The sequence below is a fragment of the Chelmon rostratus genome, chromosome 11 (genome assembly GCF_017976325.1).
Source record: "Chelmon rostratus isolate fCheRos1 chromosome 11, fCheRos1.pri, whole genome shotgun sequence".
Lineage (NCBI taxonomy): Eukaryota > Metazoa > Chordata > Actinopteri > Chaetodontiformes > Chaetodontidae > Chelmon > Chelmon rostratus.
This window is the reverse complement of record NC_055668.1, coordinates 26616877-26632914: the sequence shown is the minus strand read 5'-3', so window position 1 is coordinate 26632914 and position 16038 is coordinate 26616877. Positions and strand designations below refer to the sequence as shown.

The 16038-nt window shown below is 42.9% G+C and overlaps 2 protein-coding genes and 1 non-coding gene across 3 annotated transcripts; 2 read left to right on the top strand and 1 right to left on the bottom strand.

Moving 5' to 3' along the window:
* Positions 1-922: 922 nt before the first annotated feature.
* rps27a (ribosomal protein S27a) lies at positions 923-3938 on the bottom strand. The gene is made up of 6 exons (XM_041947136.1): positions 3897-3938; positions 3723-3787; positions 3253-3307; positions 2057-2142; positions 1581-1712; positions 923-1119 (listed from the first exon to the last, which is right to left on the bottom strand). Exons 2-6 carry the CDS (start codon positions 3768-3770, stop codon positions 970-972), a joined length of 471 nt encoding a protein of 156 aa, XP_041803070.1. The 5' UTR covers positions 3771-3787; positions 3897-3938; the 3' UTR covers positions 923-969.
* A 313-nt stretch (positions 3939-4251) lies between these two features.
* LOC121613626 (clathrin heavy chain linker domain-containing protein 1-like) lies at positions 4252-10454 on the top strand. The gene is made up of 11 exons (XM_041947135.1): positions 4252-4455; positions 6454-6641; positions 6912-7000; positions 7540-7738; positions 8038-8153; positions 8540-8639; positions 8724-8830; positions 9033-9204; positions 9286-9488; positions 9869-10051; positions 10258-10454. The coding sequence occupies exons 1-11, from the start codon at positions 4252-4254 to the stop codon at positions 10452-10454; spliced, it is 1758 nt and encodes a 585-aa protein (XP_041803069.1).
* trnat-agu lies at positions 5647-5720 on the top strand. Its single transcript has one exon. It is a non-coding gene; the product is annotated as a tRNA-Thr (tRNA).
* Positions 10455-16038: the final 5584 nt, after the last annotated feature.

Below are 16038 nucleotides of genomic sequence, written 5' to 3'. Positions count from 1 at the left end.
TAATAATAACGGTGTTGTGACACTCCAGAGCAGCAGGGGGCAGCAGCACGAACCATCAAACAGGAAGTGGTTAATGTCAGAAGAAAGCGTGATCAGAGCAGCTTTATGATTTAGCCAACAAACATTTGCTGGTATAAAGAAAGATTTAAGATTTTCAGGACTTAAATCCGACTGTGGATTGTGATGTCCAGGCACAAAGTGTGTTAAAAAACGGATCCACCTGAGCCTGTGTTGACTCAATAGATTTTCAGGTAGCATGTTCATTTTTGTTAGCCTTTGTGTAATTCCTAATTTACAGTTATTTCTTACATGTTAATTCTTTATTAGTTTAGGAGTTTTTTTCTCATGATCGATGAATTTATTAACTGTGAGGAATCAATGAAAATGCTTATTACGTTGTTATTGCCTCAATGATGTTTTGTTACCAGCGGTGGAAGTACTCAGATTGTACCCCTGTGTACTAATACAATTACATGTGTAAGTATTGCATGTAAAGTTTATGATCGGTGTATTAACGTGTACATCACTTTAAAATTGCAACTGATTTTAATAGTGTTTTACTACTTTATATACTGTGGACTCGTTTGTGATCAATAAAGCTTTACTGATACTAATTTGTTGGTTGGACTTTGTATTAATCTTAACTTTGGAAATTAAAAAGTAAAAAGCACAATATTTACCTCTGAATTGAAAAGTATCTGAAACGATTGTATCTGTCAGTTAAAAATAGCGTTCAGCTACTAATGGTCCAAATACGACACAGTATAATTCCTGGAAACCTTTAACACAGTGAAGAAATGAGCAGCATTAGAGTTGTAGGACAAACTGATCGTGTCATATTACAACAGCTGGTCAACAGAAACGTTTCTACCATCCGCAGCGACCGTCAGTTCACCTTCAAATGAAACACAGAGGCTTTGAGTTGTGGCAAACGTTTGTCTTTATTGACGCCCTTCAGTCTGTCCCTGTCTACTTGTCCTCAGGCTTGTTGAAGCAGTAGGTGAGGCAGCACTTCCCGCAGTAGTGACGGTCGAAGTGGCTCGCCATGAAGACGCCGGCGCCGCACTCGTCGGCGGGACACTCGCGCCTCAGCCGGTGGATTTTACCGTTCTCGTCAACCTGGAGACAGAAAACAGTTCCAGCTGGAGTTCAGACTTCGTGGAAAGATTTCAGAGAAAAAGAAAGTTTCCTCAGACTGAAGGGAAGATGAAGATGAAGCTCTTCCTCACTTTGCTTTAAAGACTGTTTGTGTTCAGGGAAAATGAACCGTTTGCTTCTGGGATTTGTTTTATGACTGAAACACTGGAACAACATGTTTCTGCCACCATCTAAACATACGGTTAAAGTTGATTTGAGCTGAAATGATTCTGAACTGATTTAATAAAGTGTAATAAAACCTGGGATGAACAGTCACATTAAATCGTCCTCTTTAACCTCATTCAACAGCTGACTACATGTCTGAATGTCCACATGCGGCTCTTTCAGATCAATGACTCACAGGACAGAGAGGTTTTACAGGTCAGCTCTCAGCATGAAGCAGCCGACGCTGACTGGCATTAACACGATTCAGGTGTTTGTACCTTGTAGTATTTGAGCACAGCGAGCTTGACCTTCTTCCTCTTGTGCTTGTTCTTCTTGGGGGTGGTGTAAGACTTCTTCTTCCTTTTCTTAGCACCACCACGCAGCCTCAGCACCAAGTGCAGGGTGGACTCCTGAGGAGAAACTCGACATTTAACAGCAGCCTTCCAGGAGGAGCTTCAGCGTGTCGGACGTAAAGAACAAACCCAACTCTGAGGCACAAAGTGGTATTATGAGCCCGGATGGTTAGCATGCTAACTTCAGTATCAGTTCTTCACATTGTGTTGATGATGTTGGCTCGTTTTCTGAAAGTCATCTCTTCAACATCTCACACTGACTTTAATATGATGAATACTTGCTCACTGCTGGTGTAGCAGGCTGATAACGTGGCAGCTGGACAATAAATTCAGACCTGAAAGAAGCAGCTTCTGAACTCTTCATGAGTTTCGTAGTTTGCATTTTCTCGCCCTCAGCTCACCTTCTGGATGTTGTAGTCGGACAGCGTGCGTCCGTCCTCCAGCTGCTTGCCGGCGAAGATCAACCTCTGCTGATCAGGAGGGATACCTGCAGACGAGACCAGCACATCAACACAAACCCTGGACCCGCCGGGTCAATGAAGTGACCAACATACAACAGCTGAGTATTATTTAAACCTGAAACCCAACACAGCTTCACAAAAACGAGCTGAGAACAGATCTGCTGGTTTCAGTGAGCCAGGTTGAGCTTTAACATTGTTTCCAATAGTTACCACGCATCATTTATTTGGTACATTTTACTGTTTGAGGATGATCTAGGCAATAAAAACTCCAGTTTATGCTAAACTGTATAATTGCCTGACACATAATTGACAACTTCAGTGGTTTTCAATTTACTTGATACTAATTAAGACCAAGTTAAACAATTACCTTTCAAATATGAACTGTTTCAGGAACTAAAACCCTTAGAACATTGCTCGTCTCCATGAATGACTGAATGACATAATACACTACATTTCACCCCCTAAATTCACTAAATTAAACATTTCTCATCATCCTGGTGGTTTATGGTTATAAGATGCTGACAACATCCTTTATTACATTGATTCCCCTCAGCTCTGTACTATTAATACGTGAGATTAACGCTCTGTTTCATTAAAGACATTACAAAACAACTGAGCAGTGGTTCTGTCAACACGTTTATAAAATCTGTAATGATATTTAGAGCAAAACTGAAGGAAACCAGGTGTTTGCCTCCTCATCAGAATAAAAATTAATAACACAAGACTGAAGTTGATTTATTTTATAAAGATAAATTATCAAGTTGTGCATTAATAACATTACAGATGATCCCATAATTAACAGGAAGGAGGTTTAAGGACAGAAAGCTCCTCTAATGATTATTCCACAAAATATATTAAGCCCTGCAGATCGTTTTAATTTCTTCAAACGTTTGATAAGCCCAAAACCAAAACATATGAAGTTTACAAAGATATAAAACCACAGATTCCTCACATTGAAGCTGGAACCAACATTTTACACATTTAGGCTTCAGAAACAAGGTTTACAGAAAGATTAATCAAAGCTCGACAGAAAGAACATTTCTCATCTAAACCTGCGTTTCCTGTCCACAAAAACCTACCCGAGCAATCTGCCACCAAAGCATCGTATAAAGAAATGCATCCACACTGTAACTCACCCTCTTTGTCCTGGATTTTAGCCTTGACATTTTCGATGGTGTCTGAAGGCTCAACCTGGAAAAAGCAACGAGAAGACAGATGAGCCGGGACACGTCCTTCCGGTCAAAGCTACAATCACGTTTGGTACGAATCCTAAAAACTTGTCCGTCACATAGAGATTGTAATTTCACTTCGTAAAAAAACGTTATTGAACACTTTAAGAAGGAAACAGGGTCCCGTTAAACCGGCTGATGTCTGCAACACGTGTTTACGGTGCTTTCGGTAACTGCTTGCAGCTAACAGTTAGCCTAGTTTTAAACGTACGAGTGCGTGTCACCCATTTTAGCTGAGTTCAAACACATAAAGGCACCACAGAAGTTGACAGATGACTATTAATGGAATTAAATGTGAAATTTTAAGTCTAATTTAACAGTGACGTAAATTCGGTCACTAAACGCCGCATCCCTCCATCACAGTCCGGCTCACCCACCTCGAGGGTTATAGTCTTCCCCGTGAGGGTCTTGACGAAAATCTGCATCCTGGCGTTCAACCCACCTACACGGGAATACAGAGAAGACTTTAAGCTTGTTGTTTGCGATGAAACATGCTCTTAAATGTTGTTATTGTCGAGAATATCCTCATAAAATACAGAGCACGATCTTACCACAGGTTCACTCCTAATGGCGGATCATGAGAAGAGGGCTTTCGGAGCGTGCGACGGGGTTTTCTGCACGCATTTGCACGGAGTAGGTAACCGTTATCGCGCCTGATCGAAAATATCGAAAAACACTCGATTTTGTGGTCGTTTAGAATCTTTTTGTCAATCGTATCTGTATTAATGTTACTCTAAAATTTATGCTTCGACACGTAATTTAGTGTATTTAAAGAAGACTATCAAACTTTTGAAAACGCGTTCACGGTAACTATAGCAACAGGAGTGTTTGCAAATGGTCTCCCGGTGGAGGGGCAAGTTAGAGGCTTCGGTGGTGAAAGTGAGCGTAAATTTTGTGTAAATAACAATGTGTGAGCCACCAAAGTCAAACAGTTCATCTTCAAGAAAAGAAGACCGACATTCGACACCCGACATTTTGATGTGTGAGCGTGATGAAAGGTTTTTCCAGTCTCTGTATGACTTTATTAAACATGAGAAACAGTACCTGCAGTGTCCAGAAGAAGGGCCGGACGAGCTCCGGTACAGTATCTACCGCTCTGTGTTCAACAAGGTATTTACTGTCACCTGTACGATGGAGGGCAACGTGGGGGAGTTATTTCACTACCACTGTCTAAAAAGGCATCATTTATTTAGGGTCTGCAAGGCTTTATATAGATCTGCTACAAGCCATTAATAGGTTTTGAGTTGGCGACAGCGGACGAAGGAAAACAGTTAGCCTGGCTCTGTCCAAAGTTTAAAAAAAATCAGGCACCACTATAATTTACAAGTTACCTTATTGTATCTCGTCTGTTTAATTTGTTCAAAAACAAATTGACAAAATGACAATTAACTGTTTGGTTTACATTGATTATGAGTCTGACAGAGTCAGGAAACGTTCTCCGTAATACGATTAAGATTTATTTTACTGCTCTCGCCGTTTCTCCGTGATACAGACAGAGGGGAAGATAAATCCAGTTGCACCACTTCCTGCCTCTCTAAAAGCGGCTGACCAATGGGGCCGCAGCAACATCCAAGCAAGTCTGATCAACTATTTACGAAACTGTTTAAATTAGTTTTCTTTAGTTTGATTCTGGTTAATGATATTTTGATCAATTCTTTTGGTCACAAATATAATTTAATACAACTTCAGTCTCCATGTGATTTTTTTTTACCCTCATCTGGTCCTTCACAGGATAAATTATGAAACACTGAGGATAAAATATGTTTTCGTTGGGGCCCACGTGCCTTAACATGTTCATGTTTTAGAAAGGAAAGCTGCTGGGTAGTCCACGACTATCTGCTGAACTTGAATATCTGTGGTTTATACGTCCAGGTATATATTTGGCAGGTCAAGGTGTGGAGCTAGAACAGCCAATGCAACTCTTTCCAATACAGTGTTTCAGTGGTGAAGTTTCCTTTTTCAATGCTGGATATTATTGTCAATGCTAAAATTTACAGTCACTGTTCTAGTCCTGTACTCCAACGACAGTCCTTCACACTTGGCCTCGGGTCAGAAGCACTAATAACCCAAGTGGTTTCAGTGACAGTGATAACGACCCCCACAGGAGTGAAATACCTGGGACCAGTCAGTCAGAACTGGAGAAGCCTCATGCATGAGAGGTGAAGCATTTTTACGTTTCTACATCAGAGTCCTGCTGCCCTCCATCAACCCTCCTGGTATTATACACAGTGTTATGTATGAGTCCAGAATTGTCTTTGATATGATTGAGTCTTTGATATTAGAGTTTAAGGAGCTCATATAGGTGCTGTGGCTTAGTTGGTTAAAGCGCCTATCTAGTAAACAGGAGATCCTGGGTTCAAATCCCAGCAGTGCCTTGTTATAAAGTAATTTACTTCATTTGTCACCAAGATACTTGCTCAGTGAGCTCTTCACTTTCAGGCGACGTCCTCCACCAAGATGCTTTGGGACACTTTTTATTTAAAATATTTGGCACGTTTGGATTTAAAGAAAAAGATGAATCCTGTTTTTTGGACAAATCAAAAGACAAAAATCCACACTGACATGAAACACGTCTTGAAGTTCTTTCTGTCTGTGAGAACTCTTACTCTTATTGTTATTTCACGTCAGACAGACTTAAAAATATATTCACCAGGTAGTCTCACTTACCTCCTCACCTAACCAACGTTTTGGCCACAGGAAGCTCAGGTGCTGTGGATCAGTGGGTCAAAGCATTTGTCTAGTAAACAGGAGATCCTGGGTTCAAGTCCCAGCAGGCCATCAGTGTTTAATTACCTCTGCATCCACTGGAAGGATCAGACATGACTTTAGTCAACCAATAATCAAGCTTTGCAGCTCCACCTGAAAGATGAGGGACACTCACTGGAGGACAACAATGGACAGCATGGACAGATATATATATATTCAAATAGATATAAAAAGAAAAACCTGTAGTTTCCACCCAATCTGTGGGGGTGGAGGTCTACAACACCAGGTGTCCTCCATTCACAGGAGATTTAAGAAGCATTCTCACCTGGCCTCAGGTGATTCCAACCATGACTGAATGGCTGAGAATCCTCACAGACGTCCTCCTCGTCTTGTTTCGCACAGGTGATCGCACGAGCGACGACCTATAAGAGACTTCTGCTGACCATAAATTCGGGGTATGATGATGTCGTCAGGGCGCTGCAGCGGCAGGAGGACGAGGCCAGAACAGCTCGGCGGACTCTGGCGGCCTCGACGTCACACCCGAAGTCCCTGATAACCTGCCAGAGACGAGCCGCCCACCTGAGGGAGAGGTGTGTGTGTGTGTGTGTGTGTGTGTGTTATTGTAATGTCTTTGTGAGGACTTTTTGTTCTCGCTGTTAACGTGGGAACACACGTTCCTTGAGATATAAAACATTAGAATATATTATATATAATATAATATTACTCTCATGAACCTTTTGTGTCACTTCCTGACATGATGGCACGTTTGAAAATGACATTTGTTTGACTGCAGTGAAGCTTTAAACACATCTTTTAATGTGAAAAGACTTGAGCAGCTTTTCCTCTTTGTCTCCTTCCAGGATCTTTGTCCTTCGGAGGGAAACAGCAGAACTTCAGGAGCAGATCAGGAGACAGAGATCATCTCGAGAGCAGAGCACATGGATCCCTGGTACCTCTGATGATACGCAGGCCTGGTTAATGAACTGTGTTGTGTGTTGGATGTCAGAAATGTTCCAACTTTCTCTACAGAGATCAGAAAATTAATTTAACTGTATATTTTAATGACATGTCCGACTTTCTATGTGACCTGATTTTAAACGTCGTGATGAGACGCAGCGCAGCGGATCTCAGACTGGACCTGCGTTGATTTTGTCGGCCGGTCAGTCGGCTGTCCGTCTCTCTCCTGATGTTTGCTCCGATGCAGTTTTGTTTTTTTGCCAACTGAAAAGACGACGAAGAAGAAGAGATTTAGCAGTTTTCATGCTGTTCAGGTGTTTCACAGTGGACAGAGCTCTGTACAAAACCACCTGGAAACACTGGAGTGGACACAAATCTAAAGGTTTTTTAAATTGGACAGCTTAACGTCTCAGTGTGGGTGTCTTGCTCTTGTGAAGGAGAGTTGGGGGTCTTTCTATGTGTCAGTACTCAGGAGCTCATCCGTGGCAGGAACGAGCGTCTGTGTCACCTCATCCTCGTCTCGTCCCCCAGGTCTGACGGTGGCCGAGTCAGAGGATCCAGAGGCTCTGGAGCGACATCTGAGGCATCTCGAAGCCCAGAGAGCCGCCCTACTGGACAGGAAGAGTCACTGCGTCCCCCTGGAGGTCAAAGACGAGCTGGACGCCAAGCTGCAGGCTGCCGAGCACCACCGAGACCGGCTGAGCTCCGAGAACAACCGACTGAAAGTCCTGTAAGAGCAGAAGCACTAAAACTGCTGTCAGATAAAGTGTGAGAATGGGTCAAAAATAACTCTGCTTCAACTCTGCTGTGTTTTATTGGAAATCATCGGTTTAGTTGAAGTATGGGACAAAGTATTTGCAGGTCTTGAAGCGTCTAAGCGCCTCAGTTTGGCCAGTCTGTGTCCAGGTGTGGTGACGTAAACTGAACACGTGTCTCATTATTAAGATAAAGATGCGTTCAGGGCTGTTGATCGTGACATTTGACTCTCGGCCTCTTTGTCCACGGAGCTGTTTGTCCGTCTGTCTGCAGATACAAGCGTCTGAGCTTTGTGTCTGACCGTCTGTCCGACTGGGAGAGCGAGAAGCAGCAGGTTCCTCTGGAGGAACTCCTGGGTTCCACGCTGGAGAACGTCAGACAGACGAGCGGTGAGACACTGCTGCAGTCAGAAGATTAAATTTAACAAAGCTGTCTGGGAACAGACAGTTTTAGTGATGGTTTAATGGCTCTGCAGAGGATGTTTAAAGGGTTAAAAAGTAATGGCAGTAAAAATTTCACTAAATATTATCTCAACTCAGCCTGTCCCATCTCATTTCATGAGGACAAACACGGGCACACCATGTTAACTTCTTCAACAGTGATGATAACTGATCAGAATCTGCCTCGATTCTTCAGTTTGAATCCATCTTGGTGTTGTGTTCAGGGGAACTCGGTCTAAATCAAACACATGAGGTGCAGTGAAGACGTCCCCGCGCTCATACGTTATTCATTCATAGAAACGCCTTTCACCAACCTCCCGCTGTTTGTCCCGCAGTGACGGATGAAGATGCCCGCAGCGTCGACGCCGAGCTGTTTGAGGACGAAGAGCCGAGCGGAGTCGACGGGTCCAGACTCCTGACAGATTACTTGGACAGGTGCTGCGTTCAGGTCTGATCGGTTTATCTGAACTCTGCGGACTCTCTCTGGACCTTGTCCCTGTCTGTCCTCCTCTCTGTCAGGTTTATGGAGCTCTTTGATTCAGCTCAGTATGAGGAGGCTGCTCTCCTCGCTGCCAGATCTCCTCGAGGAGTCCTGAGGAACCTCGATACCATGGAGCTGTTTGAAGGTAGGAAACACACAGACGACACCTTCACTCAGGTGCTGCACCGCCCTGCAGACCTGAGGTACCTGTTCTTCTGTAACTAATCAACCAATCACGTTGCTTCTAGCTCACTGTCAGTAACGGACTCCATGATCTGAACGAGACAAAGTTTGTTTTCTGTTTATTGGCTGACGTTTGTCTTCCTGCACACCTGTCTCTCTGCCAGGTGTGAAGGGGCCCCCGGGGTCCGTCTCCCCTCTCCTGCTCTTCTTCCAGGCCCTGCTGATGACCGTCCCGGCCGGCGACCGGCTGTCAGCTGCTCTGTCCCCGCACGCCGTCCGCTGCGTGCTGCGGCACGGCGCCACGCAGCTCGTCACCCACGCCGTCGCCCACGACAGGTAAACACAGCAGAGAATCTGAAACGGTCCGTCTGACCCCTGTCGCTGTTCAGGTCTCGACAGTCTTCATCCTCCCACCAGACTCACCTTCTCTGAGGATCTGGGCGACATCCTGACCGAGCATGCTCAGAAGAACCCCGGTGTGGCCGACACGTGTCTGGCGTTGGCCACCGTCATCTACGAGGCCTGCGGGCCGGACAGGAAGACCGCACTGAGCATGTGCAAGAGAGGCCTGATCCACAGCGCTGCCGAGTTCATGAGCCACTGCAAGGACCTCACAGCTGGTGTGTGTGTGTGTGTGTGTGTGTGAGTGTGAGTGTGTGTGTGAGTGTGTGTGTGAGTGTGAGTGTGAGTGTGAGTGTGTGAGTGTGAGTGTGTGAGTGTGAGTGTGTGAGTGTGTGAGTGTGTGAGTGTGTGTGTGTGTGTGTGTGTGTGTGTGAGTGTGAGTGTGTGAGTGTGTGTGTGTGTGTGTGTGTGTGAGTGTGTGTGTGAGTGTGTGTGTGTGAGTGTGTGTGTGTGAGTGTGTTGTATTTTTATGTTTTTTGGGACACTCACACAATAATCAGTGTTTGAGTCTCTCTCTATCTCTCTCTCTCACTCTCGCTCTCTCTCTCTCTCTCTCTCTCTCTCACTCTCGCTCTCTCTCTCGCTCTCTCTCTCTCAGAGGACTGTATGTGGGTTCTATGTCGCTCGCCCAGCCTCTCGCTCCTCCAGCTGTTGACAGAACCTCTGCGGCGCCAGGCGGCCATCTTGCCAGTGGGCGTGGCCTGTTCCACTCTGCTGGCGGACCCTCAGCAGCAGGAACTAGCTCTGCAGCTCCTGGACAGCTTCGTCAGTCGAGGACGAGGTAAACAAAGTGTCTGATTGGTTGTTCGGCCGCGGTGTGAAGCGCCACGGTTCAGGTCGTCCTTCGTGTGTTTGTACTTAGAATTTTTCACACAGTTTCAGGAAAACAGGGTCCGGAATCTGATCCTTAACCAAGAAAGAGACCCAATCAAACCAACGCATCACGTGACCTGAGGTGACCTCTGACCTCGCTGTGTGTCTTCTCAGGAGTGTTGGAGGAGGTGATCCTGGAGGACAGCAGCTCTTCAGTGGACGTCTGGACAGACACGGCGTCTCTGTGCTCCGATCTGAACCGGGCCGACCTGAGCCGGGCCGTCCTGTCCGTCCTGCTGGACCAGAGTGGGACCAGAGTCTCGTCCCCGGACCTGGAGGGAGCTCGGCTCGTGGAGCACATCTTCCTGTGAGAATGAACCCGAACCAGAATCAGAGCAGAATGACTCCGCAGTTCCCACAAGCTGAGGCCTGTTTCCTGTTTCCTGTGGTCGTCGTGTCGAAGCTGAGAGAGCTTCAAGGACTCGTCGTGTCTGTGTTTAAGTTCTTTAATGTCTGGATTCTCAGTGTTCTGCTTGGTGAAATATAAAGAATGAAAATTGTCAGCCAGGTCACCAAAGCAGAGCCTCACGCTGAAAAACCACTTCTGTAAAGACTCATTCAAGTTTTCATGTTTGTGAGTTTTTATTCTTCTTATCCAGTGAAAACAGCCAGTTCTGATCATGATGATCACAGAAGGGTCTGATCATGTGATCCTTCTGTTATCTAGCTGACCTTTGACCTTTCAGTTTTGGGTGATGTCACTGAAATGACTCAGGTAAAAATCTGAGACAGTGACAGCTGATGGCCAGCAGGTGGCGAGCAGCTTCACAGACTGGAGCTGAGGCCTTCAAACACAGACAGACCATGATAATCATCATGATAATAATAATATTAATAATAATGATATTAATAATGAGAGGAATGACAGTGACTTCAGATGTTTCTGTCCAGTCCAGCAGGAAATCCTCATTTATCTTCTAATAAAGACAAAATCTTCAGTTTCATGTTTCTACTTCTCCCAAACTTTGACGAAAGAAATCTTTTATGACAAAATACTTCAAAGACTCAAAGTTAGAAGAACAGAAGGTCACCTGGAAGCACAGGTGGAAGAAGTGATGACATGTTTTACCTGTAGAAGTACTCACTTACAAGTAAAAGTCCTGCATTGAAAATGTTAAAAGTACAAAAGTATTAGCATGAAAATGTAGTTAAAGTGCCAAAAGTAAAAGTACTCATTATCCAGAATGGCCCATTACAGAGTACTTCAAATTTAAGGTGGGACTGATTCAGATCCTTACAAGGTATCTTACAGTAAACTATAATATTATAAATAGTTTTATTGGTATTATTAATCTGATTCTGCAAAGTAACTAAAGGTACAGGAAATAAATATACTGAAGTAAAAAGTATGTAATTTCTCTCTGATTTGTGAAGTAAGAGTACAATTTAGCATAACATGTAAATACTCAAGTGAAGTTTACTTGAGTAAATGTACTCAGTTACTTTCCACCTCTGCCTGGAAGTGTGTGAAACGTCCGCTGGACTGGTCATCATCTATCCCAGGACTGACTGTAACTAAGTACCTTTACTCAAGTACTGTACTTAAATACAGTTTTGAGGTACTTGTACTTCACTTGAGCATCTACATTTTATGCTAATTTATATTTTTACTCTAATTTTTGGAAGCCAATATCGTACTTTTTGCTTCACTACAGTTAAATTACTTCATAATTTAAATTACTGATACAAAATATAACCAATAACTGAATTATGATGTGTTGTTTTGGATCAAGAGACTCAGCATGAGTCAATCTGAAGCTTGACAACAGCAGCGAGTTGGAAAGTAATGACAGGCTGCCCCCCCTACTGGTGGAGGTTGTTGGGGTTGGATAGCCTGAAATGAATACCTGCAGACGGTACTCAGGGCCAACTAATATCATGTTTGGTGTTGAGAAAATATAATTAATCAGTTTTTCCGTCCATCTTTCACATTATTATTTAGTTTTTATTTGTCAAATTTATTTGTAAAATGATTGTGTTTCATCATCGTTCTTTTTCTCAAAGGTTACTTTTTATTTAGTTTTGTCGTCTTGATTTTTTTTTGGGGGGAAAAAAGTTGTTTTTAATTCTTAATCTAACTCTAACTGAACCCCAGTTGAACTCTAATCTGAACCAGTCCAGCAGGCAGCATGAAGACCTCCAAAGTGTCCTCATAAAGGTCGTAGCTGTCATGAGTCCTCACAAGTCCTATTAACCTGACAACACACACACACAGCAGGTCACACAGAGAAGCCTTTGTGTCGCGTAGACCTCGACGTGATCCACATCACAGTGAATGAAGCTGCACACAGCGAACAAACAGACTCCCACCAGTCTGTAAACAGAGCCTGCAGCCACAGTGGACCCACTGTTCCCCCAGCATCCTCCCAGCATCCTCTCTGTTCCCCCAGCATCCTCTCTGTTCCCCCAGCATCCTCTCTGTTCCCCCAGCATCCTCTCTGTTCCCCCAGCATCCTCTCTGTTCTTGGAAAAGTTAGGAAATGAAGCTTTTATTCTGGTGTGACCTCAATCAATAACACAGTCTGATAGATAATGTGATGTGTTCAGTGACATCTGTCTGTGTTCAGAGATCAATATGTGGAACCAAAACAATGAACAGGATCATTTTGAGGCCTGTAATCAGCATTTCATTGATTATTATGTTATTTTATTTTGGGATTGTTTGGTTACGGTAAAACTTTATTTGTTTGGATCAATCACTTCTAAATAATTGTCATATAAAGTTTACTGGAACAAACTGTGTAACCTGGTGCTAATGTTCAATTAGTGGCCATTCGTTACGACCTTATGTTAGCGTTGTTACGTCACACGGCACATATTTAGTGTTCAATAGAATCAAAAATCACAGACAGAAGTAAAAATAAGCTGAAATGTCGACTGTCCGTCACCACCAGATTTATCAGCCGTAGCTAACGCTGCTGTTGGCTAATGCTAAAGCTAACTCTCCAGGTGACTTCAACGTTCAAATCTGTGTGTTTTGAAATGAGAATGATGACATCATGCTAACAGACTGAGGCTAAAGCTAACAGGTCCCCTTTTTGTCAGCACCTGGTGAAGATGTTGAAGACATGGAAGTAAAGAAACACCATTGTTAGAGTATTGTAGTCATTGGAGAAATGTAACTAAGTACATTCACTTGAGTACTGCACTTAAGTACAGCTTTGAGGAATTTTCACATTACTTTAGTATTAAACAAAAACAAACACCACTGCAATATTCTCAATATTACTATACTCTAAAAATGTAATTTAAATGTTTTTTTAAAGAAGTTCTTGGATGCTTCCTGTATAAAATCTTGACTGGAGCGCTAACACAGCTTTTATCATCATGTTCACACAGCGTGCTTTACTTAAAAAAAAGACAAAGATTTTTAACAGACGATGAGAGAAAAGATGCTGAGGAGTCGGTGCTGACTCACAACCTTGGCTCCGCCACAGCATATTGATCTCCTGCAGAGTGTGTGTGTGTGTGTGTGTGTGTGTGTGTGTGTGTGTGTGTGTGGTGCTAGCCCAGCATGACGCAGCTTCTCTGACTTTCTATCACCCATCTTTTCTCCCAGGATATTAAAGGACACGTCCGCGTGCTTCAGGTCTTCTTCTTGCTGTGAACATTATTCTTCAGTCAACACTTTGCACATTTCATCTTCTTCACTCTTTACCTTTTAAAACTGATATATTTTACATATGTTCTGTTGTAAATGTGTATTTTATATCTATGATTTTTGACTTGTGCGTGGAAACCTGCCAGCTGTGACTCTGATGTAGATCTTCAGCATTTTGTATATTTCTGTATAAAAGTTAATTAATCTGCGGTGAATGTGGAGCTTCAGCACTTTCACTTATCTTCTGGTTACCGGTGTTACTTTGTGTACAGGCAGTACTCCACATCTCGTTTCTGAGATAAGATAAGATAAGATAAGACTTTATTAATCCCCAGTCGGGGAAATTCAGGAGATGAGGTCATATCGCAGCACACAGACAGTGAATGTCTCAAAGCTTCACCAATGAGTCAACAAAAAGCAAAAAAAAAAACAAAAAGCAAATCATCAACAAGTCTGATCATCGTTAAACAAGTCGTTAATTTAAGAAAAATTACAACGACTTTCTGGATTTACTGTTTTTCTCTGTTTATGTTTTTATATCAACGTAAACTGAAAGTATTTTAATTTGGATGTTTTTCTGTCATTTGACTAAACGAATAATCAGTAATGAAAGTAATGTCTGCATTTTATCTTCACATATAAATTATACACACACACACACACACACACACACACACACACACACACACACACATACCTCAACCAGTCCAAGAAATCCTTCCCATCAGCTCATCAGCAACAACACATTTAATCCATGGAAACATCAATTGGAATCAACACACACACACACACACACACACGACAGATGCCCATTCCTGATGTAATTCGCTCAGTCATGAGTCAGTGGGGAGGAGACAGACAAGAGATAAAGCCTGACAAGGTGTGTGTGTGTGTGTGTGTGTGTGTGTGTGATTGTGTGTGTGTGTGTGTGTGTTATAAATAGTCAGACAGAGTCACAGTAGAGAAAGTGAAAAATGCTGCGTAATCCCTCCCCCAACTCTGTCTCCCAGAGGGTTAAGTCGAAGTGTGTGTGTGTGTGTGTGTGTGTGTGTGTTCTTCTATTGTATCTATCTATCTATACTGTACTGTATTGGTGCTTCTACTTGAGTAAAGGAACATAGAGCAGCATTTAGCAGATAGAGACAGATTTTTCCCTCAGGAGCTGGAGGAGACCAAAAACAGAGGTAAAAGAGAGAGAATACTGGACTGACACAAACACGACTCATCAACACGTGAATCATCAAGCTGTTCTGTAGCTGCTGGATGCTGAATGTTCAGGTTTAGTACAGTGTTAACGTTAAAGGTGATAGATAGATAGATATACTTTATTTATCCCAAGCTGGGAAATTGCAGTGCAGCAGCAGCATTACACACAGTGAAATAAGTGAAAAAAATTGTGAAATAAGACTATAAAGAACAAACTATACATAATAAAATATCAAAACAGTGAGCAGTAAAAAGATTATATACATATTAATAATAAAATAGCAAAATAGTAAACAGTAGTAAGAAAAAGTATTGCACAAAAAAGAATATCTACAGCATATACAACATATGCTAATGTTGTGTTCACTGTTGTAAAGTAAGACATCAGACATTTTTCTTTACTCCTCTTTGGGGAAGCTTGCTGGTGATCAACGTGGGAATTTTTGTCTGTACAAGCACCTGATCACAGACAACGAGTGTCAGACGAAGCTCCGTTTCTGCAACATAAACAGCGAGTAACCACGAGTCTGAATCTGCACCCTGTACAACATGAAGCTATTTCTGTCATCTGCAGTGTGACAGACATTTATCGAACCCTCACTGTGGTCAGCAGGAGTCTGCGAACGTTAACATGGAAACACACTGTAAACAGTCCAAACTGTTGCCAGGCAACCGTCGCTAATCAGAGCAGCTGCCATCATCCTCAGCCTCCCTGCTGGATGACTAAAGATAACTCTGTATGTCAGCAGCCTGCAACAACTGGGTCAACACACACACACACACACACACACACTTCAGTTGTTCTCATTTGCATATTGTTCTGTTTCTGTTGTCAGACAAACATTGATGGGATCGCACCTCGTGAACACTAACAGTTAACAGACAGTCAGAAGCTGCATAGTTCAGATTATTAATACAAACTAAATCAATGAATTCAGTCGTGGTGTGTGATGAACTGAGCAGTACTGACCTCAGCAGCAGGACTGATGAACACATGAAACATCAATATATTATTCTAAAATGAGCCGTCCTGCATAATGTATTTATGTGTATACTTTTTGAATGTGTGATTTTACTTGTAACAGAGT